Raw genomic sequence first — 27,976 nt, 5'->3', positions numbered from 1 at the left:
GGAGGGGAGGGGGAGGGGAGAACCTCTTCAGCTTAACTGGCATGAAATGACACCCCACAAATCATGCAATTTTTCTTCTCTCCCAAGATCACCTCATATCCTCAAGTCCCATGGCAGAGAGTAATTCCTGACCCTTTTCATGAAGATGAGTAGGTCTGAAGGGCTGGGACAGGGGAGAAACCTTTCTTGGTGAAGGAGCCAGTGGAAGCCATACAGACAGCGGCCTGGAGAAGGCTGAGAGCCTGTCATACCTGGGGATCCTCAGGAAGCACTAGGATCCCAGGGCTCTCAAAGGCTTGATACCAAGCTCTAGTACACGCTGGTGTCTTTACCACAGAGACTTACTCTCCACTTATACCATGACTTCTATTGGGGCCTGAAGTGCGTCCACCCATTGTTTTCTTCACAACAGTGAGTGAAGCAAAAACTGGGACATGTTGGGGTAAGGAGGCGAGCTCAGTGGTAACTTAGAGGAGCAACACTCTACCTGGGGCATGAAGGGAGATAGTCTCCTTTCCTACACCTCAAAGAATATCCACATGTCAGCCTGAGCAGATGCCATGAAAAACTGGGGGAGATACTGAGGAAAGTACCTACAGAATGAAGAACACCTTCCCCAAACCTGCCTGCCCAGAGCCAGAGTCCAGGTCTACAGCTTTGGCACCCTGGCCCCCTCACACATCTCACCAGTTTGACACCCTCCCCACGACAGAGGCTCTCGTAAACATCCCTCTCAGGCAGGTAGTCCACAGGCCTCTCATAGATGCCTTCTGGGGTTGCCAGCTCAGCTTCTGTCTGATTTGGTAACATTTTTTCTCTCTCTTCCTCCAATAACTGCTCAAAGTACCGCAGATTCCCTCCAGCTCGTTCATGGCTTGGATCTAGAAAAAGCAAGGAATGAGAAGGAAAAGAAAACCACAAACATCTGTTAGGTCATTTAGAGAAATTATTCTGTAAGGGTTTCTCTCCCAGCAGCTCACCTGCATGCTATATTCTACCTTCCACAACATCTAACCAGAGTATGCTGGTCTTAAATGGAAAACCAACAGCAGCCAGGCACAGTGGCTCATACCTGCAATCCCAGCACTTTGGGAGGCCGAGGCGGGTGGATCACGTGAGGTCAGGAGTTCGAGACCAGCCTGACTAACATGGTAAAACCTCATCTCTACTAAAGAAAATACAACATGGGGGCATGTGCCTCTGTAATCCCAGCCACTTGGGAGGCTGAGGCAGGAGAATCTCATGAACCCAGGAGGCAGAGGTTACAGTGAGCTGAGATCGTGCCACTGCTCTCCAGGCTGGATGAGTGAGACTCTGCCTCAAAAAAAAGAAAAAGAGGTAGAGGAGTTTTAAAGGCACATGCCTTTGGCTTTCTTCAGTCCAACAGCACAAGGCACACAAAGTGTCAATGCCATATGAAGTCCTACTATTAGACCTCAGGCCTCTAATAGCACCACCACTGTTTGTCACTGTAGCAATCCTGAAGTACAACCTGACTCCTGAGCTGCTCCTGATGCAGTAAAGGTTCCACCCTGTGTAGTCCTGCATGGTGACAGATACACCATAACAGAGTCCTTATGAAAAAGGGCCACAAGTGCCACAGGCCTGAGTGTATCTATCAGCAACTGGGCAAAGCTAAGGCCAGGATTGAGGTGGGTAAGGAGCTCACTGGCCAAGTAACAGGGTAAACTGACTCAGTCCCAGGAGAGGGGTCAGGCAGATGCCAGCACAGTGCAGTTCCTCTGCCACTCTCCATTCCCATCTTACCTTCCCCTAGAATCTCCTTACCAAGGGAGAGCAGGCGGCGGGTGAGCTCCAGGGCACGGTGCAGATCACCCAACTGGAAGACAGCATAGCTGAGATAGTCCAGCACCTGGGACTTGGTTGTGGTGGCCTCCTCCCCAGCATCAAGCTGCTTTAGCACCTGCTCCATCCACAACACCGTATGATAATAGTCCCCTTCATTGTAGGCCGAGCGGCCCATCCCAAAGCAGTCATCTACACTCAGCATTGCCTGGTACTTGGTTCCTACAGCAGAGGAAGTAAATTGTCAGGCTCCAAAGAGCCTCTGGGTTAGGGAAAGAGATTCTCGCTTTAAGGAAAGCCTGAGCCACTGGATAGGGGGCATCATCAAGCAGAACTCCATCAGACATTTAGACTGCATATCCTAAAGGGCCACTGACAAAGTGAGCACAGATAGATGGCCCTGCCCTGGACTGGGGTTCACAGCCACCTCTTAGCCTCAGATTCCCCATCTCCCAAGTGGGAAGGGACCTTTTCAGGGGGAGCCCCAGAAACCCACCAGGAAGCATTGTTGAGGACAGTGGGAAGGTCCTGTGGACCACAGAGAAGATGATGTCTGGTGGGCAGTTTACCGTATGAGTCTGGAGGATGGAAAAATTAGCTGAATATAAATTTAGGTGGCAACCAAGCCATGGGTGAGGAAAATAGCTTGCAGGAACTCTAAGGAAAGAATGGAGAAGATGGCTAACACCAGAGCTACAGGGAGCACCTACCCAGAAAGAACAGACAATGAATAACCCTGAGAATGAACTAAAGATAGGAGAAACGGAGGGAGCGGGAGTGGTGTGAGAGACAGCAAGGGAGGCCAAGAGCCAAGGTTGCAGTGCCAGCTTTGGCTGTTAAGTGGCAGGGACCTTGCTGAGTATCAGCTCAGTGGGTCTTACGACCAAAGGTCATCTGCTGTAGAGGGAGTGCTGGAAAGTGACCATGAAGATAGTTTCAAGCCAATATGAAGAAGCAGCTACAGGGAGATGCAGGATTTAGGGTGGGCTCAAGATGGGAAAGACTATGTATGTGGTTCCTCAGAGAATAATGAGAAAACAGATACCATGGAGGGGAAGTAGGGGCTGTGACTCTCCCTGGAAAGCAAGGAAGACTCCCCACAGCCCCATTAACAGCAACCTGGACATGGTTGACACAAAAGAACTCAGAGAAGGCTCTTTCTGCCTGGAATGAAACCCCTACACAGTAGGCTAAATGCTTCAGAGACCAGGGTCTGTTCACCCCGGTGGCTCAGGAACCAATAAGGAGGAATAGGAAGTTGGGGAGAGTAAACACAAGATGAAGTCCATAGGTAGGCCAGGGATTGTGGGGGCTCCTGGAGCCCCTTTTCCCTCTCCACAGGTCTCCTCTGGCTCTGCAGGCCCAGGAACCTGAATTGCTGGGGCAGAGTAACATAGCTGACTGAGCTGGGGCTCTGGAGCTGAACTAAACTAGGTCTGTGTTGGCCTCACTAGGGCGCCCACCAGCTGTGTGACTACAGACAAGTTATCGTATCTCTCTAAGTTTCAGTCCCCTTATCTCTAAATAAAGATAATATCATCAATTTTAAAGAGCTTGTGCCAAGAATTCAACGAGATGACATATGAAGATGTCTCCTATGATCCTCAGGATGCTAATGACCACCAGTAGCTATTATCAACATGTCTCCCAGATGCCAAGAATGCTAAGAATGGCTCCCTGGCACTCAGCATCCTCCCCAGAAGCCAACTCGAATGTCTACTCCCTGGAGGGCACTTGGGAGAGTGACAGCTGAGCTGAGCGCTGATAGGCAATCAGACATGGAGTAGCCTAGCTGACATGGGTAAAGGTATTCCTATAGAGGGGGTGAGACAAAAGAGCTGAGTGATAGGGAAAGCTGAGCACAACGGGCAAGGAAGCCAGGAAAATGGAGTCATACAGGACCCCAAAGACCACACACAAGAGGAGTTTGGGTTTAGCTTTGGAAATTAAGCACAGTAATCAGGAACTCATGTGAACAAATGTGTGCTTAAGACCACATGGAGGATGGTCTTAAGCAGTGAGCTGGAGGTAGGAGACAAGTCAGAATGGTATTTTGATAATCAAATTGAGAAAAAAGTAGCTTTGAGGCTGGAGTCAGGGGATAAGCACGGAAAACATGAGAGAAGGAGGTAGAATCCATAGGCCTTAGGCTTCTGGCTTGGGCAGCCAGAGGATGGAGGTCCTTTTTGCTGAGATAGAAGGATGAGGGGGAAGGTAAAGTGTTCACAAGGAGATGAGGATTTCAGTTCAGGACACATGAAGTTCGAGAAGTCCATGGAACATTCAAGTAGAGATGTCCCAAAGGCATCTGTCTACACTGGTTAGAAGCTCAGGAGACAAGCCTTGGCAGGAAACACAGATCTGGATGTCATCCACCTCAGGTGATGGAAATGGCTGGGCTCACCTGGTGAAGGTGCTCAGGGAGAAGATGAGGTAAGGATGGAGTCCTAGGGAGTAATTCCCTTCTGCTCCATATCCCCATTCAGGACATTCATGGGTTTCCTGAGTGAACGTGAGAGGTCAACGCCAGGGTGTGGTTCCCTCCTCCAAGCAACCAATCTGAAGGCTACGGAGTGAACAGATCTTGCAGGTGCCCTGAACTGCCCTCTCTCTAATGGAGTCTAAAGGGGGCAGCTGGGGCTCTGGAGCTGGAATAAGCTGGGTCTGCATGGGCCCCACACAGTGAATCGCTGGGTTTACTGGTCTCCAGCAGCCCTCAAAACATCTTCTTATAAACACTAACACTGGGAAGTCAGTGGGAGAGGGGCCACTTGAGAGAAAATGACCAGGGAGGCTAAAAGAGAAGCAGGTATCAGCATCCTACAATTTAAAGGAGGAGAGAACATCACAAAGAATGAGGCAATCCATCTGTCAAATGCTGCTGTGAAGTTAAAGAACATTATGTGTGAAACCTGTTCGCTGCATTTACCAGCCAAGTGGCCACTGATGACCTTGCAAGAACAGCATCAGTGACAGTGGGGAAAAGGCCAGATACTGTGAGTTCAGGAGTATATGGGAACCAGGAAAGCGGACAGAGTGTAGATTACTCTATCCAGTAGCCTAACCAGGAGGGGAGAAGAGATGGATCAGCAGCAAAGACTCAAAAGACTCTCAGATACTGAGGAAGGCAAGTGTAAGATGAGCAAGAATAGAGCCTATATGGGAGCTGAAGGGTAGAACCTAGAGAGGTGGAGACAGAATGTATAGGAGCAGAGATTGTAACTAAGAGGATTCAGGACAGGGGGAGAGTAAGCCCACATCAGCCTTAGATGAAAAGACATTGGAGGGTGGGAGATAAGAAGCAGGTCTGAATGCAGATCTGTGTGGTGCTCTGGGGACAGAGGCGGAGGGGGTTCCTGAGCAGCAAGTTTGGCTTTCTCTGAGATGCAAGAGGAGAGGGCCTTGGCTAATACATGGAGGGAGGTGGCAGGGCAGGGGCTGAGGGATAAACCTGTCATGGGAGAGGGAGTCCAGCACAAACTGGTGAGCCAAAAGGTGCACCAGAGGTGCACCCAAGGGTAGAGGCCACAAGTTGGTGGTGGCTCCAACCTGTCCCGCCACTAAAGAGACACATGCGGGACAAGCAACACCTGGAGTGGTGAGTTACCTGGAAGTTCGCCTCTGGAAATTGTGCCTGGGTCCAGCCTGTATGTGTCCTGAAGTCTCATCAGGGCTTTGGCAGCTCCTATCTCGTCCTCATCAGTGGGGAAGAACTGCCGCTGCACAGAGAGGTTGGCGATAAAACCTTCCAAATGAGAGTCAGAACAAGAGATTACCCTTGATCCAGGGGCAGAATTCCACTTGGGACCAGAGAGGCAGCCATAAAGAGGGTCTCTGGCTAGTGAAATTTCCCCGCCCCCTCCCTCAAAGGCTGTTGCCCCCTTCCACCAGGAAGTCATCCCTGATGACTCCAGTCTATGGGGACTTTTCCTTTCTTACTCCTCATTGTAACTACTGCCCGTGCTGCTCTTTGGAACTAAGTAGAAACAGCCTACCATATTGGTTAATATTTAGGAGTCTAGAAGTCTTGGCTCCAAAGCATTCAGTTAGAGCTGGGGGAGACAGAAGAAACAGAGGATAGAGAGGGTAACTGAGAAGAGCACGGGAGAGGACTCAAGGAAGAATTGTCAACCACTCAGTGGAAAATGAATCTCATGGAAAACCTTGATCCAGGGTAATTGGGCTAGTCAGGTAAACACAGACTTCCAGCACACATTTCAAGTTGAGGAGTCCAAGGGACAACGGCAGTTAACTAATGAAGCTGAGCTGGCCACTCATTACTGACCACTGGCACTTATCATCCAGAAAGGTAATGATGAAAGTCCTGGAGGTCATCCCCCTCCCCCTAGGTTGACAGCTGAAGGACCACCTAGACAGGCCAAGGACCAAGGTGGGGCTGCACCAACCCAGCACGGTCGGTCCCCTGAGAGACCACAGTGGGCCTGTTCTCCTCCGTACTCCCACCACTCAGACCTGCAATGAGTTCTGGGCATGGGCTTTCCAGTTATGGTGCTCAAGACCACAGCCTGAAGCCTGGGGGAGCTTTTGACCACAGAAGTACTCCAAGGAGGCTTTTCTGGGACTCCAAGCCCTAGCTGCAAAGTAAGATGTGTACCTCCTACAATCCCAGGTGGGAGCCAAGCCTTCCCCGGCTGACTTAGGGCATTCAATTCTGCCTCTATGCTGAGAAGTGAGAGGGGAACAACATTCCCCAACCTCTTCCCAAGAGCAGCTATATCCACTGCCACCTATGACTTCCGACCTAAACATCCACTTCAGCCATAACTGGGGACAGGGACCAAGACGCTGTAACCCTGCCTTCCTTGTCTTCATAGCTACATGGTCAGGGACTCTAAAGAGTTTAGAATCTGGTGGGGTGGGGGTAGGGGAACATGCTGCCAGGAAAAGCCACACTGTCAGCATGCCCCACTCATTTCAGGGGCAAGAAAAGTCAGAGATGAAAACAACCAATTATTCTCTGGGCCTGCCCTATCTCCTTCCAGGTAATCATAAGGTTTTCCAAAGGAACCAGATGATGGCAGGAGTGTAGGGTGTGGAGAACAAGATTGGAGAGAGGAGGTCATCTGGGTAGGCTTAGTCTCCTGCCGTGCAGGCAGAACAGCCTGTCCCTAGATGCAGGCCCAGGCGGAGAGGCGGGAGTCTGGGAAAGGCAGCCGTGGTTTCTGGAGGCAGTGAGCTCATTGGGCACAGCTCCAGCCTGGCTGAGCTCACCAACCCCTCTCCAGAGGCCACCCTGCCCCCAAGCCCAACCCAGTCTGGCCACATAGGCTAAAATGTCTCAGCCAGAGAGACAGCTAGTCTGAAGTTAATCAGCACTCACAGCTCAGGGAAAAGAGGCAGTGAAGAGCTGGGTACAGTGGCTCTGTGCCTATTGTTCCAGCTACTCAGGAGGCTGAGGCAGGAGGATCACGTGAGGCCAGGAGTTCAAGGCTGCAGTGTGCTATGATCGCACCTGTGAATAGCCACTGCACTCCAGTCTGGGCTAATATAGTGAGACCCTGTCCCTTTAAAAAAAAAAAAAAGGCAGCCGGGAATGGTGGCTCACACCTGTAATCCCAGCACTTTGGGAGGTGGAGATGGGTGGATCACGAGGTCAAGAGATTAAGAACATCCTAGCCAACATGGTGAAACCCTGTCTCTACTAAAAATACCAAAAAAAAAAAAATTAGCTGGGCATGGTGGCACGTGCCTATAATCCCAGCTACTCAGGAGGCTGAGGCAGGAGAATTGCTTGAACCCAGAGGCAGAGGTTGCAGTGAGCCGAGATCGTGCCACTACACTCCAGCCTGGTGACAGAGTGAGACTCTGTCTCAAAAAAAAAAAAAAGTCAGTGAGTCCAGGGGACTAAACCCAGGGCCAGGAGTTAGGAGAGCCCACCTCCAGGCCCACCCTACCATCTCTTCTTATTGACAGAAAAGTATTAGGGCATAAAAAGTATTATCACAATAAAAGCACCAGGTATAGTTTAAAGCTTTTAAAAAGTTCACACTCTGATCTGTAAATATCACTTCTAGGAATTTACCCTAAAAAAGTAATCAGAAATATACACCAAGAAATATGTAAAAAGGTGCTGATAATTCAGAAAAAATCCCACATCCAATGACTTGACCCATTTGACAGTATTATCAGTATCACAGATTATCACCATCTGACAGGTAATCACCATCCAGCCATTAAAATCATGTTGCAGAAGAACACTGAATGGCATATAAAGAAGCTGGGAAATTCACAGAAAGAATTTTTTCTTCTGTCACAAATCTACCAACAGATATGCTTTGTTTGTAAAAGATATGAATAGGAATGAATTTAGATCAGACCTATGCTCCCCAACTTGCCCTGGTCCCACCATCCAGCCCACTTGACACTTGTAAATTCATTTGTCCCTCCAAGCAACTGAGTTTGCATACCCTGGTATGTATGTATAGTTCCATTTTTTTAAATGTATATGCATAGGTAGAAAAACTATAATTTTAATAATGCTCACCACTGGGCAATTGGATTAAGAATTATAATTCTCTTGTTTTTGTGTTTTCCGACTTTTCTATAAACATGTATCACTAAAGTATAATTGGAAAAATGTCATTAGCAAAAAATAAGAAAAGACAGACACTAAAAAAAAAAGACACTAAAAAAAGAACTGACCATGATTACATGTTAAAAACCAAGGACAGCCAACTTCCAGGTCCCCACAGAGAAGGGAGAGAGCCATGAGACCAGCAGGGTACTGTTTCCACAATGCACTTGCCCACCAACACCCAGACCCAAGACAGGCTCAGACACAACAACCCAGGCATGAGCACACGAACATATGGGCTCACTCAAGTACCTGCTCACCGTCCCTCACCTGCAGCTGAGTCCTGCAGGACAAGGTCCTCCAGCGCAGGCCAGTCTGTGTTTAGCCGCTTCACCAGTTTGTAGGCATTCACAGGGTGGGCCAGGTAGCCCTCAGCGTCAGCAGCTGACCTGCTAGTCAAGGCTTCCATTTTGTTGGCCCAGCTGTGGAACCAGAGGAAAAGGAAGACTAACGCATCCACCCACATAGGTCTTGACCTGTGATAATTTCCCTAGTGAGAATTCCCTGGTGCCAGGTTCTGGGGCCCTTTTCATCAAGAGGCAATGAAAAATGAATACAGTAACTCCCCACAGACACTTCTAGCCCCTTAATCTAGATAACAGCTGGGACCCCCAATGTAAGGGAAAAGGTCTTAAATAGAAAATAAACAGTGACTCCTTAGCCCATACACTTCGCTCCTCTCAAGGACTGGCATGAAGTAACCCGGCCAGCCCCACATCACCCTCTCAAGGGCTTCCTCTTATAGGCACCCTGGATGGCTTCCTTGTTCCTTGATGGGCAGAAGGGAAGGAAGGCCAACTAAGGATGGTATGGGGACTTAGGACACCTCTTAATCTTGGAAAGCTTGGCTTCCTCCACAAGGATGTACTCCTTCAGAGACTGCACCAGCTCTTTCTCTGCATAAATCAGGTCAGTCATGTGCCCTGCAAGGGAGAGAAGAAAGGCACCAGTGAGAAACAGATGAGGGGTGTCCAGCCTACTTCCTTGGGGCACAGAATATCAGGACAGAAGCAAGTCCCTGGGATAAGAACATGTCAGCTCTCTGGGGATCATGGGGACTTGGAGTTAAAGGAGGCCTAGGCACTCATGGGGTCCTATCTCCCAACTTCAGGAAGAAAGAGGCAGAGGCACCAAGGGGATGTTTGAAATAAATGCATTGGACGTCACTCAAGAAGCAGCCCTAAATCTCATTCTCTGACTGTTACATAGCTGGTCATGACACTGGGGCATGGATATCCTGGGGGCTCACCACAGGATAAAAAGCTCTGGGCCGGGCGCGGTGGCTCACGCTTGTAATCCCAGCACTTTGGGAGGCCGAGGCGGGCGGATCACGAGGTCAGCAGATCGAGACCACGGTGAAACCCCGTCTCTACTAAAAATACAGAAAAATTAGCCGGGCGTAGTGGCGGGCACCTGTAGTCCCAGCTACTCGGAGAGGCTGAGGCAGGAGAATGGCGTGAACCCGGGAGGCGGAGCTTGCACTGAGCCGAGACTGCGCCACTGCACTCCACCCGGGGGAAAGAGGCAAGACTCCGTCTCAAAAAAAAAAAAAAGAAAAAAAAAAAAGCTCTGAACTTTAGGTCAGAAGTATAGGAAAAGCTTGATCCTCAGGATACAAAGGATTTGCTGCTCAGAACCACTCTCTGGTCCACGGGCAAGGTGGTCAAAAAGACCAGAGAGCCCAAGCGCAGCCTGCACTTCCCAGGGAGAAAGACCCAATTCAGACATCTGGCTCCCTGAACATCCAGATCACTGGGATCTTATAGGGTAAAACAGCAACTCTGCCAGTTCCACTCTCCTCAGAACTGGTCAAAACCAGTAGTTAAGGCCATCCCACTCTAAATGAGAACAGGCTGCAGCCAGATACATCCGTGGCATGTGAGCCAAAGTGTCAGTGAGACGACAGTCCTGTGGGCACGTACCAATAGAGGTGAAGAATTCGGCCTGCACACAGCTCAGGACACCAAACCAGGCCATCAGCAATGCAGACACCCAGAGTTTCATGGTCATAGAGGGAAGTGTCTGAAAGGCATTCAATGACAATCACTGGATCAACAAAGTGAAAAAGAGTAATTTAGGTGAGGAGACACATATAGGCATGTGCACACATATGCAGATAATCAAACATACCAAAATCCTGGCCTAGCACACAGAAGCTAAAAAGGACAAACAGCAGAAAGAACAAAGAGCATGCAGCCAGTGACGTGTGCTCAATTCTAGTCCTTGCTCTGGGAAGTCATGTGCCCTATGGAGAGAGCCCATCCTCTCAACTCCCAGCAACCACCTGTACCATGAGAAGGCAGAATCACAGTGGGGTACAGTCAGCTCTGGTTCCAATGGTCTGTCAGTCCAAAATTCTGGCCCATTCCTTCTTATTTCACAGACTGCTGTTTGTTTCTATCTTACCTTCCAACACATATGCCAGGACAGTGCCAGGTTCTGGGGAACCAGTCCCTGCCCACAAGGAGGCAACAATACACGAGAGATAATAACAGAAAGATAATTTGACAAAATATCCTCCAGGGTGCCAACACCCAAACTAAGGTGTACAACAGATGGCCAGCCAGAAGGGAATAAAACTAACCCTTGTCAGCCTGCACCTGCCAGAGAAAGAGCAGTCAGAGGAGACAGTCTCCTAGGCAGACAGTGTTCTTCCTGTAGTAAGGCTCCTTGGCAGACACTGTTCTCACTGGCCCGTCACCATTCATTCACAAATATTTACTGAAGACCCGCAGATGCCAGGCACTCAGGATACAAAAATGAATATGCCACACATGGCCAAAATCTCAGGCTGGGCTGCTGACATGGGAAAGGGGCCAGCTACTGTCTTCTCATCAGCCCAGAAATAGGCACAACCTGAGACAAACCCCACTGGCAGTAAACCTCAGTCCACAACAGAAGCTTCTGATATCGTCTCCCAGCTGAGCCACGCAGCCTAGACTGTGCTGGAGGATTAGCACCCATCTATACCCCAGCTTTGCTGGTCTTCTTCCTGCCCTGCTTTTGAGCACCCCACTGGAGTGCTCAAATGGAAATTTACTAAGACAAAACAAGCAAAACAAAGGAAATACAAATGTTTCCCCCCAGAAAACATAAGCCTTATCTGACAGAATTCTAAGTCTAAGCTAATGCCAGTTCATCAATTTTTTGCCTGCCATACTTGATTAGACACACAGCATACCCGATTCCTCATCTTACTCTTTCAGAAGAAATCCTAATCCATTGAGATTCCAGGTTAGGCTCAGAGAAGGCCAACCACAACTCCCATCTGCAAATGGATCCTCTATCAGAAGGAAAGAATAAGTGAATGACCCCATGTGTTCATGCCTATGCCAAATGTCTGCAGAGCTGACAGTCTTCCTGTCACCGTCTAGGTGTGGGGGTCCCAAGACACACAGGACAATTATCTTTCAACCTGGAACCTGCTGCAGGGTAGGGAGTATTGTGCTAAGGGGTCCATTAGGGAGTTAAAGCAGCAGAAGAGAGCAAATCAAGAGAAAGTGAGTAAGCCTGGGCTGGCCCTGAGGGAGAGTCCAGGCCCTCCTGGTTCTAGCCACAGGTCTGCTCCAAGGCCTTACTATACTGTCTTCTCTATCCCAGGATTTCAGAAGGCCTCTCTCTTGCTTACACAAGCCCCTTATACCTAAGTGATGCGGTGTCTGTTCCTTGTTCTTCAAAAGGCTTGACTGGCTCAGGCTCAGCACCTTCTGTATGTATGTAGGGAAGGGACAGTGAAAACATAGAGCTGGGAGGATGTATCTGTGAGCAGAAAGGCACCAGCTGACTGCTCCTCAGAGCTGGGGTGGTGGGAGAACAGGGCCCAGGCAGGATTCCAAACCAGACATGGTTGGAAGTGGGGAACCCAGCATCTCTCCCCAGGTGTGTCTCCAGTTGCAGTTGCATACCTTTTTAGAGGCCAGATAAATTCCAGGGAGGAAGTCTGTCCATTCCTTTCAAATCATTCTGCTCCTATCATCTATGGTTCATACCTCACAACACTCAGGGAAAAGCCAGGTTTCTTCATTACATGAATACCAGCTGTGATTTCTCTGGAATGTGCGATCTGGCTTAGACTGAGCCCGTTCTTGAATCTCAGCCTGGAGGCACAGCCTCAAAGAATCACAGATGGGGTTTGGGCAGAGCCTCAAAGAATCACAGGTAATTACAGATGACTTACCTACCAAGAGCCTGCAAAGTCTTGCTCTGGTGGCAGAAGGGGATAACTAACTCTGCTAGCCTGGAGAGCTGGGCACCTCCAAGCAGCTCCCAGACTGCATCAACACTGACATCACTGGCAGGGGTACTCTGGAGCCCTACCCCATTTCTCTCAAGCCTGGGCCCCTTAACTCAAAAGGCTCTGTACAAAAAGTCCTCTAATTAGAGTCAGATTGGGAAGAGGCAACATCCAAGAGGGACTGTGCCCCACAATGTGGGAAAGGCCAACCTCCATCCCATCTCATAACTATGCCCACAGCTTGCTTAAGACAGAGTAGGTAAAAGTATGTGGTACCTGCTAAGTGCCCCTACAAAGCGTCCAGTGCTGCCAAAAGCCCTCCCAGTAACCCTCAAAATCCAACTGGAATAAGTCTGGAGGTGAACAATGTCAAACCCACTTTTATGAAAAACAAGGTGACATCTTGAGCAGAAAACCAATACTGAGTTTTATCTGTGCTGCATTCCCAGAGTTTAGAACAATGTCTGTCCCATACCAAGAACACAACAAAAAATACTTCACCACACACATGTTCAAATTAGGAAACCACAACAATAGAAGATTTTACATTTCTTCTATACAATGAGTTTTTATGGAGTATATTAAGAATGAATACTATATATCAACATTGAGAGATCGAAGCATACTGTTAAGTGAGAAAAGTGGGCCCCAAATAATATGCACTCTATAATTCCATTTTTGTAAGGAAAAATTAATGTGTGTGTGTATATACAGAGATGCAAGAAAAGAGTCATACATCTGGCTATATCTTGGTGAAATAATTTCTTTTTATTTTTACGTTTGTTTCTCTTTCTACAAGAAATTCTATAGCAATTTTTAAAATTATTTTATTATATGCTTAAAATGTAAAGAAAACAAAGCAGGCCCTTCTCAAACAGACTCCAAACAGGACCTGCCAGCCCCAGTGTTTGGACCCCCACAGGGATGTCCTGCAAAACCCGCCAACATCCCAGCAACAGCGATTCACCCATCAGGCGACTGGCACTGTTTCTAAACACGGGGCAATTCCAAGACATACAACCAGAGGTCCCACCAAACCTGAACTTTGGAAAAGACATTTACAATCTGGCCAAATGGCCATGAAAAGATGTTTCCAGCTGCAAACCAGCAGCGTCCTTAGCTTCTCTCCTTACCTCATCAGGCAGACCCTCTGCCAAGCTCCCAGCTGCAACCCAAATGCAACAGCTTGAGTTTTAACAATGTATTTAACAGCCTAGAGACAGAACATGAGCTTGCTGAGAACAAACTGGTCTTGCTTGGCACTGAACAAGAAGCTGCCTGCCTTCTGTGAAGGGGGAAAACCTAACTGGACATGACTCCCCGCTACCTCCAACTCTAGGATAACAGGGCTGAAAGGACCTGTGTGTTCAGCCTAAGAGGATCCAGAGGCTCCAGGAGACCCTGCCACCAAAGCATGTGGATGTCCATTCAGGCCCATAAGCTGCTGCCACAGCACCCTAGGCAAGTATGGGGGGCACTCTACTCTCCTTAGCCTCAGTCATCACCCTGATCTGAGCCACCCCTAACTTCCCCTACAGCCATCCTGGCCCCCACTACACTGGCCTCTCCACATGTCACCTGGCCTTCCTCCCACCTCTGCTCTACAAAGTAGCCAGCATAGTTTATCAAGGCCCTCCTTTGGCTCGCTACTGCCATCAGGATAAAGTTCAAACTCTTTAGCCCAAAGGGTCCTTTTGACTGTGTGATCAGGCCCTGCTGCCCTCTCCAGCCTCATCTCACCATGCCAGGTTTCGTATCTTCAACAACTACTTTATGTGAAAAAATATTCTCCTTTACCAAGAACCTAATAAAGCCAAGATCTTTACCTGTATCTATCCACATACTTTCTCTGTCTGGTACATGAACAGTGGTTGACTTCCACTTCCCCACCTGGGTACCATCAACACCACAAAGTCTTGCTTCAGTAACTAGACAATGAAGTAGCAGAGAGGGCTGTTAAAACTGACATGCAAAAGCCAAGTTGGGTTTTCAGTCACAGTCTTGGCAGTCTGGATGAGACCAACTCATAAAAGGGAACTACACTTGAGGATAAAATCCATATACCACTATATTGGATGCATCTTACGTCCCACCTTGCAACCCCTTGGTCTCACCTGTCTCCCAGGTCCCAGGGTATTTACTTCACCTCAGCCCAGTGGAGGAGACTATCCAGGCCCATGCCAGAATCTCTGGCTCCTCTCACTATCTCCAGACTCTGTTGAAGTACCAGATTGGCCTCCCCAGTAGCTACCAAAGGGCCCTCATAGGGTAACCAAGTACATCTCCGTGCAGAGTAGCCAGCTTGCTAAAACACCACCTCCCATCCTCCTTTATACCTCACTTTTTTTTTCTTTTATTTTTTTGAGACAATCTCGCTCTGTCGCCCAGGCTGGAGTGCAGTGGCACAATATTGGCTCAATGCAACCTCCACTTCCTGGGTTCAAGAGATTCTCCTGCCTCAGCCTCCTGAGTAGCTTGGACTACAGGCGTGTGCCACCATGCCCAGCTAATTTTTGTATTTTTAGTAGACATGGGGTTTCACCATATTGGCCAGCTGGTCTTAAACTCCTGACCTCAGGCAATCCACCCACCTCGGCCTCCCAAAGTGCTGGGATTATAGGCATGAGCCATTGCACGGGCCTGCAGCTCACTTTCGTTTTCCCTCACCTTGGCTGCCCTGCAATTACACCTTACAATAAAGCATTAAGTACTTAAGCTCTGTCTCAGGCTGTTTCCTGGGAACACAGTCTGAGATAAGCACTATTTGTTTCCAAAAATCTTTCATTTCTACTATCTAATTCTCACCCAAACCTTCTAAGCTAGATAACGACCTCCATTTCAGATATAAGATAGATACAAATGACCAACAGCTGAGGCTGAGAGAGGGTTTCCTACACATCTGACATCTGACAGCAAATCAATGACAGAACCAAGAGTCAAACCCAGTCCTACTCAGTAATCTGTTACCTTAAAGTGCAATGGACTCCCAAACAAGGGAGCCACACTTTGCCCAGGAAGAGCATGCCTGCCCAGGTTAAGGACTTTATCATGGGTTACACCAAAGGTTCATAAAGCAGGTCCATGACATCCCTGGCTGGATCTCACCAGAGGAAGGAATGCAACATGGACCCAGAAAACAGCAACATGGTCCCTTAAGTTCAGATGGGCAGTCACTCCTACCTTAGACATGACAGCACTCACAAATAACCAGCCAGTCCAGCTCAGGGCAAGGCAGTACAGTCAAATGGATAGGCACACCTGCCCTAGGGTCAGACATACTAAGAGCTAAACCCCAGTTCTATACCACTTCCCGGCTTTGTAACCTTGCACAAGTTATAGGATTCCTCAATTTCTCCATGTATATAATAGAGACAACACTAGGACCTATATCGCATAGGGCTATTGGAGGACTGAATGTGATGACAGATGTTGGCAGTTAGCCCCGCACTGGGCATAATTTATGTCAATCATTAGTACCAAGGGCACCAGAGAAACATCAGTGGACCTGAGGCAGCCAGCTGCCCAGCCCAAGTCAGCTGATTCCTGGGTGAGAAAGAAGGTCCAGACTAGGGGACAGTGAAGATGCAAACAAAGCAGAAATTGGGTGATCTCCACGTCCCAGGAGCACCACAAGAGATGAAACATTTAATTCAGGAGAGACTGCAATCAGGTATAATGTAGTACACTGATCATCAGGGGATAACCCTGGAACTGGTCAATCACTGGCTCTAAAGCTCATCAAGCAATGTTCTCTAGCAAAAGGTGGGGGATTGGACCAATACTCTCGGAACTCACGCACTTATATGCCTCTGACCTGCTCATTCCAGGCTCCTACAAGTACCCAGGCCTGAGGATCTCCATTACACCCTGGCCCTCAGAATGCCAGGTACAAAACAGGCCACACTCTAAGCAAGCACTTCCTGAAAGGTCCAGAGCAGATGCTGGCCTGTCACCAGGCTCAGATAGATTCCATCTGAGCTGAACAGCACTCTACCCAAACACTTAATCCTCTGCCCTGCAATGACACCAGCTGAACAAGAACTCTCTTCTAGGGCTCCGGTAAATCATCCAGACTTTTCATTCCCCTCTGCTCTGAGAAAAAAAAAAAAACAAAAAAAACTGTCTTTCTATCCCTCATTCCATGTCCCTAACACAAAGCCCACAGACCACAGGACCTTCAGCCCTCTTTGCTCTAGGACAGGCTGATGTCTTACCCTAAGGAACTTCAAATGTCCAAATTGCTAGATGTGAGCAACTTTCCCGAAGTTTAACTCTCACTCCAGCACTCTGCTGGGCTTGCATGTACTTGCATCACAGCTTTTCCTGCCAACTTCCATCTGCATAATAGTAAACTCTTGAGAGACCCCAGGAGCCAGGGACACACCTCCTAGCCCTCTGCACACTATCAGCCAGCGTGGCCACAAATCAGCCAAGGCCTTGCTTCCAGTCTCAGACCCTCCCAAGGATGTGGGAGGGCAGAGTGAAAAAGGGAGGCCTTCTTAGGAAATGAGGAGACCCTAGATTCCCTCAACCGACTCATTCCTCAGAGCTGCACCCACGTAGTCTCTTCCTTTGATGAGCACTCACAGCCCGGCTCCTCCCCTGCCACATGGCCAGCTGCCAATATGAAGCAGCAATCTCAGAGTACGAGCTACCCACAGGAAAGAATAGTGCCTCAGCCACCTCCTCTCTCTCGTCCCTCATTCCAGCCCCAGGCACGCTCCAGTCAGAAGCCAAACAGGCAGAAGGCACTCAAGGGATGAACTGAGATCAGCTGGGGCCAGTCTAAACCAGTGACTAAGTCAGCACTGTCTACAGTACCCCAGTGCAGAGCTTTCGACAGGATACAAGGGCCTATCACATGCCACAGACAACGCCTCAGCTAAGCTGTCACCAAGTCTGCCTGCTGAGCTCTCAGAGAACTAGGGTGATCCAGTATGACAGCATCTCTGAAATGAGGCCCCCAGCCAACTCACTCCATCCTTGCTACACGGCTTCATTGGCTGGGCCACACAGTGGACACTTGGCTGTGTAAGAACAAGGAGGCCCTAAAAGAAAAGAATTCAAAGACCAAACATTCTGTGAGTGGGGAGAAGCAAACAGAGAGACTGGGCCCTGAGGCCCAGAACCACAGTGAGCGGCTGCACCCTGGACACTTCAGGGGCAGTTTAAGTACAAGCCAAAGGAGATCCTAGTTCATTTAACAGAGACTAAATTATGGAACCTGTTAATGTCAGATGAGATATAGGTTGAGAACAAGCACCGGACCCCAAAAACATCCTATAAATTCTTAGGTGGACAACGGATCTCTACAAAGTCCGGGACATTTAAGAATGCCCCAAGCTACAATGTAACAGACTCCAGCCCTTCCTCTTAGGACAGGATTTCCTACAAGAGGGCTGGGACTGTGAGGCTCCAGGTAGTCTATATCAAGAAGCACAAATCTCAGGTGTCACGCTACAGCAAAAGACAACAGTCTCAGTCTTGGGAGGGATCTCAATGCTCTCCTGCACTCTCTCTCTTTTTTTTTTCTTTTTTGAGATGGAGTCTCGCTCTGTCGCCCAGGCCGGAGTGCAGTGGCGCGATCTCAACTCACTGCAACCTCTGCCTCCCAGGTTCAAGCGATTCTCCTGCCTCAGCCTCCCGAGTAGCTGGGACTACAGGTGCGCACCACCATGCCCGGATAATTTTTTGTATTCTCCTGCACCATCTTAAAGGGTCAAATAGAACACAAAGGCCAAGGACCCACCTGGGCTGCCCAGCAATACCTGAAGCAGGAAGTGCCCTGATCCAGGCTCATACTGCGAGGGTCAACTGGGCATCTTACACATGCAGGGCACAGTACCAGGCATGTCGTCTCACTCCAGGGTCGTGTAGACAGTGTCCGTGGACAGCTATCCCCTACAGTGTTCCTTCCCCATCACCTTGCTTCCACTACAAGGCCATAAGGAATGACATTGGCCAAGGTCTCTGCTCCCACTCATATAGGCTGTTCCTCTGTCCACGCTGCCCTTTTGCCAGCCTTCCTCTGACCACTCCAGCTCATGGGTCACCTCCTCCGGGAAGTCCTCTGGCCGGAGCCAGTCAGTGCTCTACCAAGTACCCACAACCCGCATTCCCTTCCAGCACAGCGCTCACCACACTGCTCTGGGCCAGGACCTTCCCGCTCTTCCAATCCGCCTGTCCCACTGGGTTAGCAACTGCTTGCGGTTTCTGGCACACAGAAGGGTCCCGTTTGTTGAATTAGTTAACGAATTATCACGGGTCTCCGCAGCTGCCAAGGAAAAACAACGCTGGTTCCACAACGATGTCTGGGGGAGAAAAGACTTTCTGATCCAATGGCCCATCTAATGGGCTCCAAGTTGGACCCTGCCCGGACAAGACCTCGGACTCCCAGCCCTTGGGAGGGTGCAGAACGGGCTTAGCCAATATGAAGAGGCCCCTCAGGGCCAGGCGGACGCCGCGCCCCCTCTCCCAATAGCCGGCAGCCCGGGGTCAGGCCGCCACTTCCCGGGAGCCTGACAGGGAAGAGCGGCCAAGTTCCCAGCCCCGCCCGACCGCCGAGGGAACTGCACGAAGGGCGCCGCTGACCTCACCACCCTGAGCTCAGGAAGGCTTGAGGGCGGCGGGACAAGAACCCAGACAGGAACAGGGCGGAGGGTGCAGGGTTGCGGCCCGGGCTGCGTTGCTGGCGGCTAGCGGCGCGACCCCCGGCCCTGGCCCCGGCCCCTAACTCTCGGCCCCGCGCGGGCAGAACGCACAGCTGGGCGACCCCAGCCCGCGCCCCAGCGCTGGGGTTGATCTGGCGGCTGAGGGGGCGGAGCGCTCACCTGGACACTCGCAGCTCCGGGCGTTTCCAGAACCTCCCGCGGCGTCGCCCGGTCAGCTCGGCACCTCCTCCCTTGGCGACTCCGCCTCCGGCCGCGGCCGGGGCTCCGCCCACTTGAGCCGCCGCCACGTCCCCACCTCACGCTCCACACGCCTGCCTGCGTCCCGGCTCCGAGCTCCGGGGGCTTCGGCGGGGTTCGCCGTCTTCTGCGACCCCTGGGAACGCCCAGGCTACCCGGCCTCGCGGGAGCCGGAGCTGGCCGCCCGCGCCCTTCATGCCGCCCGCAGCCCCCGGCACGTACTCCGCGCCCGCCTGGCTTTGGCGCCCCCCACCTGCGGGCGTTGGCCCGCCCTCCTCCCCAGCCCCTGGGCGCCTGGAGAGGTCGCCACGACCCGATCCCCGCGCCGGGGCTGTAGGGAGGGCGTCCCTGGAGGCTGACGGGATTTCCCTGCCTGCGCTCATGCCCATTGCCTGGGGGGCCCTGCCGGGTACACCGGCCCCTTCTTCCCAGCACCACCACAAGGAGGCTGTTACGGGAGGCTGGGATCACTCCGGCTAGGAACTGGGTATCAGGAGAGGAGGCAGACCAGTGGAGAAGACCCTGAGGAAGACTAGGGACCTGGGGCCCACCCCCTGGAGACCAAGATTGGAAGGCCCATTCCCAGGGCCGAGCTCCCAGTGGGTTTCAGAGTCCCGAGCTCTGGTCCAGGCAGTCCTGGTGGCATGTGCAGGGGTGATAGATTGATGAGAAGGGGGTCCATCAAAGGCTGGGTGGGGGAGGAGGCCGGGGGCCGGTAACAACCTGGGACACACTGGGTTGCCCAAACCCTTCTTTATGCCATGGGCCAAAAAGAGTGGACACCTGGTTCAGCCAATCCAGTCTAGAAGGGAATAAGGACAGAGATGCAGCAAACCTCAGCCCGAGCGGAAGGAGGCTCTGGCGGCCAGGCAGGTTCCCACGCCTGCTCTGTGAACCTTCCTCTCATGAATGAGGGGAAGCACGGTCTGAGAATCTCATCAGGGAGCAAGCCCAGAGCGGGAGATGCCCAGCCTCCGCCCAGGCCCAGTGTGGATATTCCCTATGGCACACGGGCCAGGCAGGCGGCCCAGACCTGGGGAAAGCAGGAGCACGCACACGGAAATACACATAAAACATGGGTGAGCCACTGTGCCTGCCTGCGTCAGCCACCGGCCCGAGCCCGACTAAAACCACACAGAAACCCTCCTGCATCTGCTGCATCCACAGAAGCTTCCTTCCATCTCCTCCCCGTTCTCAGGAGTTTGCCCCATGGATCATCCCTTTTCTCTCCTGAAGGCTCAACCACCCGCTCTCAACTGGATCTTTCCCATTGGCCTATGAATGGGTTCAAGCCTCTACTATGGGAACAAAACCCTCATTGGACCCCACTGAGTGTCTCTGTTCTCAACCACAGCAGAGTTTCTTGAAAGAGCTGTCTCCCCATCCTCCTGTCTCTCCCACTCTTCAGGCCCTAAAAGAGCTGTGTCTCCCACTCTTCAGGCCCTGCAGTCAGCCTTCTAGCTCCCTAACAGCACCAAACCAGGTCTCAATAAACTGTAGCCTCCAATCTCTAAATTCAACAGCTGTTCTTCAGACCTCATCTGCCAGGGCCCTGAGCAGTGTCTGACACCCAGCGATGACCACAGCCCCTCTGGAACACTGATTTCCCATGCTTTCCCCTCATCCTCTCTGGCCACCTCTGCTCAAGTTTCTTCAGCATCCTCTGCCCATTAGTAAAGGTTGGGGGTTCCTCAAAACTCAGGTCTAGGCTTTCCACTTCCCGCTTCTCTTTACATGCAGGTCACACAAATTTCTCTCTTTACCCTTATCCCTACTGCTGAACCCCAGATTAATATAACTCACTGTTCAGTGTACATCCCCACTTGAGTGTCCACAGGCACCTCAATGGCAACATGTCCAACACAGAGTTCTTGTTCTCCCCTACATCTTCCCCCTCCACACATCCTGTCTTCACTGCTGTACTGAAGGAGATACTTCCCATCAGTTACAGGCATACTTGGCAGCTCCCTCTCCCTCGTCCCCAGACCCTATTTACCTATATCCCAAGTCTCTTCAATTTTACCCCTAAATCTCCCTCTAATCCACCCACTTCTCTCTATCTTTTTCACATGAGTGACGGCAACACTTTCCTGACTGGCTGCTCCTCCATTTTTGTTCCCTCTCGTCTCTCCTTCACTACAACCGTGATGATCTCAAAATGCAGATCTGAGCCCATTACTTGCAGCTGGGAAATTGCACTGATCTTGAGAAACATCGAAAAGTGGTTTATAAGGTTCCACATGGTTTGGCCTCTGCTCACTTCTGTAACCACATCGAACTTCCTCCAGTCTCTCTAACTGGCCATTCCCCCTCCCCACCCCAGTCCTTTATACATGCTGTTCCTTCTGTCTAGAAAAAATTTTTCCCTCCCTGGTTAAAACCTTCAGAATCCTTCAGATTCCCTCAGAGGCAGAGAGATTTTCCTTACTTCCCTGAGTAGGTCAAAACCTCCCATAACAGACCAGGCATGGTGGCTCACACCTGTAATCCCAGCACTTTGGAAGTCTGAGGTGGACAGATCAACTGAGGTCAGGAGTTCGAGACCAGCATTGCTGACATGGTGAAACCCCATCTCTACAACAATACAAAAATTAGCCAGGCATGGCCAGGCGCGGTGGCTCACGCCTGTAATCCCAGCACTTTGGGAGGCCGAGGTGGGTGGATCACAAGTTCAGGAGATCGAGACCATCCTGACTAACATGGTGAAACCCCGTCTCTACTAAAAATACAAAAAATTAGCCGGGTGTGATGGCAGGTGCCTGTAGTCCCAGCTACTCGGGAGGCTGAGGCAGGAGAATGGGGTGAACCTGGGAGGCAGAGCTTGCAGTGAGCCGAGATCGTACCACTGCCCTCCAGCCTGGGCGACAGAGCGAGACTCCATCAAAAAAAAAAAAAATTAGCCACGCATGATGGCGGGTGTCTGTAATCCCAGCTACTAGGGAGGCTGAGGTGGGAGAATCGCTTGAACCCAGGAGGCAGAGGTTGCAGTAAGCCAAGATCGTGCCATTACACTCCAGCCTGGGTGACAAGAGCAAGACTCTGTCTCAAAAAAAAAAAAAAAAAAAAAACCTCCCATAACAGCTTCTCATGTCCCTATGTGCTTCGTAACACTTGCCACAGTTGATAAAATCGAATGATCGCTTGGGTAACGTCTTCCCCCACTGGCCTGGGAGGTCTGGGAGTACATAAGCTATGCATGCATTTGTCCATTGCCATTTTCCCAACGCAGAACTGGGCTCAATAAATATTTGCTAACTCCTTGAATGGACGGATATCTCTTCAATACCTTGTTCCACACTGTAGGATTTAGTCTCCAAAGGCGTGAGTAAGACCTCCGCAGGGTCTTGGAGTCCTGGCAGCTCAGGACCACAGCATTGGTCAGATATCCTCCTAAAAATCTGAGGCCTCGAGAAGGGGCAGGACTTCAGAGGATCATGTCTCCTTGGTCTTCCTGCCTTGCAAGAAGTGGCCATTCATTTGTTCTTATATTCCTTTTCCTCTACCTGCCTCCACCCAGAAGATACCATTTCCGACCTCTGCCTTTGTGGCCTCACTTTCACCACTCAGCCCTTAACATAAGGCCCTCAGTCTCCATCTGGGCTCCTGATCTATTCATTTCCTGGGGTTGCCAAAACAAATTACCATGAGCTAGGTGGCTTAAGTCAACAGAAGTTTATTCTCTCACAGTTCTGGAGGCCAGAAGTCCAAAATCAAAATGTTACCAGGGTGTGCTCCCTCTGAAGGTTCTAAGGGCGAACCCCTCCTTGCCTCTTCCAGCTCCTGGTGGCTCAGGAGTTCCTTGGCTTGTGGCTGTATCACATGAATCTCTGCCTCCATCTTCACCTGCCCTTCTCCTCAGTGTCTGCATCTTCTGCCCTTCTGTTTCTTATAAAAATAACTGTCATTGGCTATAGGATCTTCCCAGGTAATCCAGGGCAGATTGGGAGGTCTACCCAGGTAATCCAGGGAGGTTTGGCACTGAAGCCTCCATAAATGCTGATGACTCTTGCAGGCCCTGGAACCATCGCAATAGCTCTCCTAATAACCTGTAACTTAATAATATCTGTAAGGTCCATTTTTCCAAATAAGGTCACATTCACAGGATCCAGGTAGTAGGACATGAATGCAATTTGGTGAGGTTGGGGGGCACCATTTAATCCACTACATTTGACATTCCTCTACGCCCTCGAAGGCTTCTGGACCCATGTAAATCTATCACTCAGTTTTGAATCTCCAGCTTGGGTCCACTCCCGACCCACATCGTCACAGCCTTTTCTTTGTGGGCACGTGATAAGTGAACTCATCATCTCATGTAGGGTCCCCCAGGTTCCCCCACTTTTTTCTCTCTCTTGACAAATACCAAATGCCTTGACCACTCTATGACCCAGACAGCCGAAGGTTTTTTCCTGTAGGCTTGAGCCCAAGCTGGGGCCTTAAACATTCCCAGGCACTGATAAAGGTGTTTAGATTTTTGCCCGAAACACTGAAAGAAACTAGCCCCGACCCTGAGCCAAATTCCTTAAAATCTCATAGGAATTCCATACCCAGACACCCCATTGCAGCAGGCATACCTAGATAGAACATCCCTGTCTTGCTGTCTGCCTAGAGGATGTACTGCAGCCCCCTTAGAGACCGAGAAATTTCTCTAATAAATGCTTTGGACTGATTACCCTGGCATTTAGTGCTACTTCCTTTGGAATCCCAACCATTTCAGGATGGTTTGGGGTAGTCCCGTATGGGGACCCCCCCTGCCACTGCTTTTGGGGCATCTCCAGCTGCAGGTTCAGCCAGGATGAAACATCTCCCCCATACCACAGCCCACACCACCCAAACTGCTTCTGCTCCAGCATTTCCTACATCTCAGCAAACATCACCATCTCCCAGTCACTTCCCTTTTCTTTCCCACTGCATGCCCACCCTGGAGATCTTGCCTGGTGGATCTCTCTCAGTTCACTTACTTCTCCCCAGCCCTGCTGTCGCAGACCAAATTCAGGACACCACCATCTCTCACTTGGACAATCTATCCTAGCCCACTCTTCTACTCAGCTCCCTCTATCCCTACTCCATTACACAGGGCAGAATGACATTGTAATCATGTGATTCCCATCATGTTATTTCCATATAGAACCTCTCAAAGGTATTCCATGGACCCAAGGGTAGGCACAAATCTTGCCAATGCTGCCAATCCCCTTTATCCAGCCCTGATGGTCTCTCTTCTTATGTACAGCCTCAAGCTTGATGCTGCAGCCGCTCCAGGCACTTTTCAGTTCCCTGGCCTTTGAATGTCTTATTCCTCCTGCCTAGAACACTCTCTTCCCAAAAGGTTGTTTCTTTCAAAAGCCTTCTGGGTCTAGCCTGAGCCAGATCCTGCCATAGGCCCCAGAGCTCCTCATGGATGAGTTTCACACATGCTACCTGACCTCATTCAATGTCTACTTCATTTACCATTTGGCCCTCCTGGGGACTGCCTCTAACCTATTCATCACTGTGTCTCCAGCTCTAGCATAGGGTCTGGCGCCCAGAGCCTAGACAGGAATTGGTGAACAAAAATACGTGAATGAACGAGTAGACATTCCCACTATTGTGGCCTCTAGCAGACCTCACTGAGTACACCCAGTGTGTGTCACTTAATGAATCCACAACCATCTTTAACAGTCACACATCACAGCATGTTTTAGAGATTCACATCCCTTCTCCCCAAATCCATTGTATGAACAAAGCCATACCTCCCTTCTGGAACAGCTCTATGGTGTTTACTCAAACATTTGCTGATCACAAGTTGAGGTCAAGGCAGGGGATTCAGGGACCACATGTATCAAAGGGGCTCTGTCTAGTATAAAAACTAGTAGATAAGCAGAGGCCCGCCCAGCAACTTTGTCTAGGGAGGGAAAAGCCCAAGCCTTTCCAGCTGGGAAAGGCTACTAGTAGGAGGTACTGCCTACCTAGACCCAGTCTTAGACACTTCCCAGGCTCAAGATCAGGCATGGCCTATGACCTTTCACCTCAGCATGGCCAGGGCATTGCCAAATGAGGGTCTACCTCCATGGTGTCCCTAGGCAATATCCCTGGCCAATGGCTCCTTGAAGCAGTCTGGACTTGTCTGCCTGCCATCCCCACCCCGAAGGAAGAACCTGGTGTTTCCCCAGAAGGGATAGTAAAAACATCTGTGCTGGGCCGACAGGAAATTGGATGAATAGGAGAGTGGGTGGGGCATAGCCTTTAACTCTAAACAGGAGCCTCCTCAGCCTGCCCTGCCCCAGCCTCCTCCACTCCTCCTCACCTGTGATCCCTGTTTTGGGGAAGGGGAGTGGGGCAAGCTCCACTGCTTGGCACTGAAGCCTCCCTGAATGCTGATGACTCTTGCAGGCCCTGGAACCACTGCAGCAGCTGGAGGACTGGTCAGGGTTTACAACTATCTGGCCTTCCATGGAATTTCCCAGAGCAAGGCCCTCAGGTTCAACCAATGCCACACAGAGGGCATTGTAAATGTGGATACACATCTGTATTCTTCGGCACATTCCGCATACAGCTGTCCACTGGAGCCTGGAAACAATCCTCAAGCCACCCTAGGTTTATCCCCTTAGAGACTGAGGAAAGACCGGGTGTGTCTCAATTGGCCGGCGCTTTGACTCAAAGCCAAACACAGACAGCAAGAGGTGCGGCTTTGAGTGGGGCTACCTAGTGGTGGCCCTACTGCTTCTGAAATAGGGCCTATCCAGTAGTCTGGTCTTATAGCCTGGTGGTTGACCCTGGAAGAGGGAAAGATAATCTGGCAGAATCCCCAGAAGCCTGTGGAGACAGGCTGGGCAAGACCAAGTGGGTCCCTAGAGAGTGCCCCCCTAATCCCTGAGCCTTCTGGTAGGTGCAAAAACCAAAGCAGGCTACAACTCTCCTACCAGTTGCCTCCTCCATGGACCCCTGCAACCCAAGACAAGCAGAGTCAGCAATCAGCCTGAGCTGTCATTACAGGCATGCCAAGACCTTCAGGAACTGCAATTACCCAGCAAATCCAGGGCACGCCCCCCATGGTATAAAGAGTGAGCTTAGACTACAGCTTTCCTCCTCACTTCACCTCCATCCTGGGCAAGAGGCTCTGGACTAGGGCAAATGTCCAGAGGGCAGGAGTTAGCTAGGCATGGTGCTTGAAATCTGATATTTTGATGTATATACTCTAAAGCACACTTTTAGAATTATTATTACAGTCCAGCAGCCACCCGTCCTTCCTTCCCCAGTCCTGACCCTATATTGGGGCTGGGTGGGGATTTGGGATAGGTGATGAGGTGAGGGTTAAGGATAGCTATTGGGCATCTGATGTAGCTACCATCTAAAAGGCTGAAAGTTTAGTATTTTTAATGTTTTTTTCAGGCCTTGTTAAAATGTCAGGAAGCCAGTAGAGATAAGACCTATAAAAACGTTAATAAAGGTTAAGTGAGGTCATAAAGGTGAAGCCTAACTTGAATACGACTGGTGTCCTTATAAGAAGAGGAGAGACAAGAGAGTTGTATCTCTCCACATTTGCACAAAGATGAGGCCATGTGAGGACATAGCAAGAAGGTGGCCATCTACAAGCCAGGAAGACAGGCCTCACCAGCAGCCTGCCCTGTTGACACCTCAACCTTGGACTTTCGGCCTCCAGAACTACGAGAAAATGAATTTCTATTGTTTAAGCCACTCAGGCTGTGATATTTTGTTATGGCAGCCTTAGGACACTAATACATCTCCCCAGTTTATTGTCACAAGCCTCCAAGGCCAAACCCTGGAAGCCCTTGATTGGGGAACAACGGTGGAGCAGACAGTAGGGGAGTAATAAGAGGTAAAGCTGCAGAGATCCCAGGGACAGATCACCTGAGTCCTCATGGACCACAACAAAGGATTTGGATGTGAGGCTGAAGACAAGGAGCAGACACCCCAGAGCAAAGGCAGGGGAGAAGCAGGATAAGATTTGGGATTTGAGAAAAACACCCTTTTAACTGTGGGTGAGAGGGGGAGAAGGAGGAGCAGAGCTTGGCTGAGGTGGGGTGACAGCTGATAGTGACCTGAACTGGGAACTGCCAATGAATAGAGAGAGAAGTGGATAGAGTTAAGAATTGGTGAAGTAAAGTAGGAAGGGCTATGTTCCTTTGCTCATTCATTTATTCTGTAAATATTTGTTGAATGCTCTGCCTCCCATTCTGAGCTCCCTTTTAGGGATGAGGTCCTACTTGTCATCCAGGCCCCCTCAGCCCTGTTACCCTAGAGCAGCCCTTGCTAAAGGAAATTAGTGGCAGCCCCCAGACAGTACAAGAACGGAGATTGAAAATTGGCTGCCTCCAGAGAACACGCCAGCACTCTTCTGGGTTTCAGGCTGACATGGAATCCTAATCACAGTGTCTGGCTTCCTCAAATATGAGACTCCTTTCATTGCGAGGTAACCACCCATTTAATGACGGTTTC

General features: G+C 50.3%; 1 protein-coding gene across 6 annotated transcripts in view; it reads right to left on the bottom strand.

The window, feature by feature from the left end:
- The window catches only part of P4HA2 (prolyl 4-hydroxylase subunit alpha 2), a 40,170-nt gene extending 20,585 nt beyond the window's left edge, over positions 1 to 19,585 (bottom strand). The window contains exons 1-8 of one of the 6 annotated variants that reach the window (XM_032156492.2): positions 19,466 to 19,556; positions 18,774 to 18,909; positions 10,324 to 10,423; positions 9,228 to 9,324; positions 8,672 to 8,823; positions 5,414 to 5,551; positions 1,789 to 2,028; positions 688 to 881 (exon numbers count right to left, since the gene is read on the bottom strand). In XM_032156492.2, coding sequence (XP_032012383.1) covers positions 688 to 881; positions 1,789 to 2,028; positions 5,414 to 5,551; positions 8,672 to 8,823; positions 9,228 to 9,324; positions 10,324 to 10,411 — 909 coding nt within the window. In that variant the 5' untranslated portion in view covers positions 10,412 to 10,423; positions 18,774 to 18,909; positions 19,466 to 19,556. Of the gene's footprint in view, positions 1 to 687; positions 882 to 1,788; positions 2,029 to 5,413; positions 5,552 to 8,671; positions 8,824 to 9,227; positions 9,325 to 10,323; positions 10,424 to 18,773; positions 18,947 to 19,226; positions 19,245 to 19,465 lie in introns of those variants that run through there. The other 5 variants (XM_032156493.2, XM_032156494.2, XM_032156491.2 and 2 more) reach the window with 5 other exon arrangements.
- Between the last annotated feature and the right edge of the window lie 8,391 nt (positions 19,586 to 27,976).

The sequence above is a fragment of the Hylobates moloch genome, unplaced genomic scaffold, assembly GCF_009828535.3.
Source record: "Hylobates moloch isolate HMO894 unplaced genomic scaffold, HMol_V3 SCAFFOLD_6, whole genome shotgun sequence".
NCBI classification, from domain to species: Eukaryota; Metazoa; Chordata; class Mammalia; order Primates; family Hylobatidae; genus Hylobates; species Hylobates moloch.
This window is presented reverse-complemented; position numbering and strand designations above follow the sequence as displayed.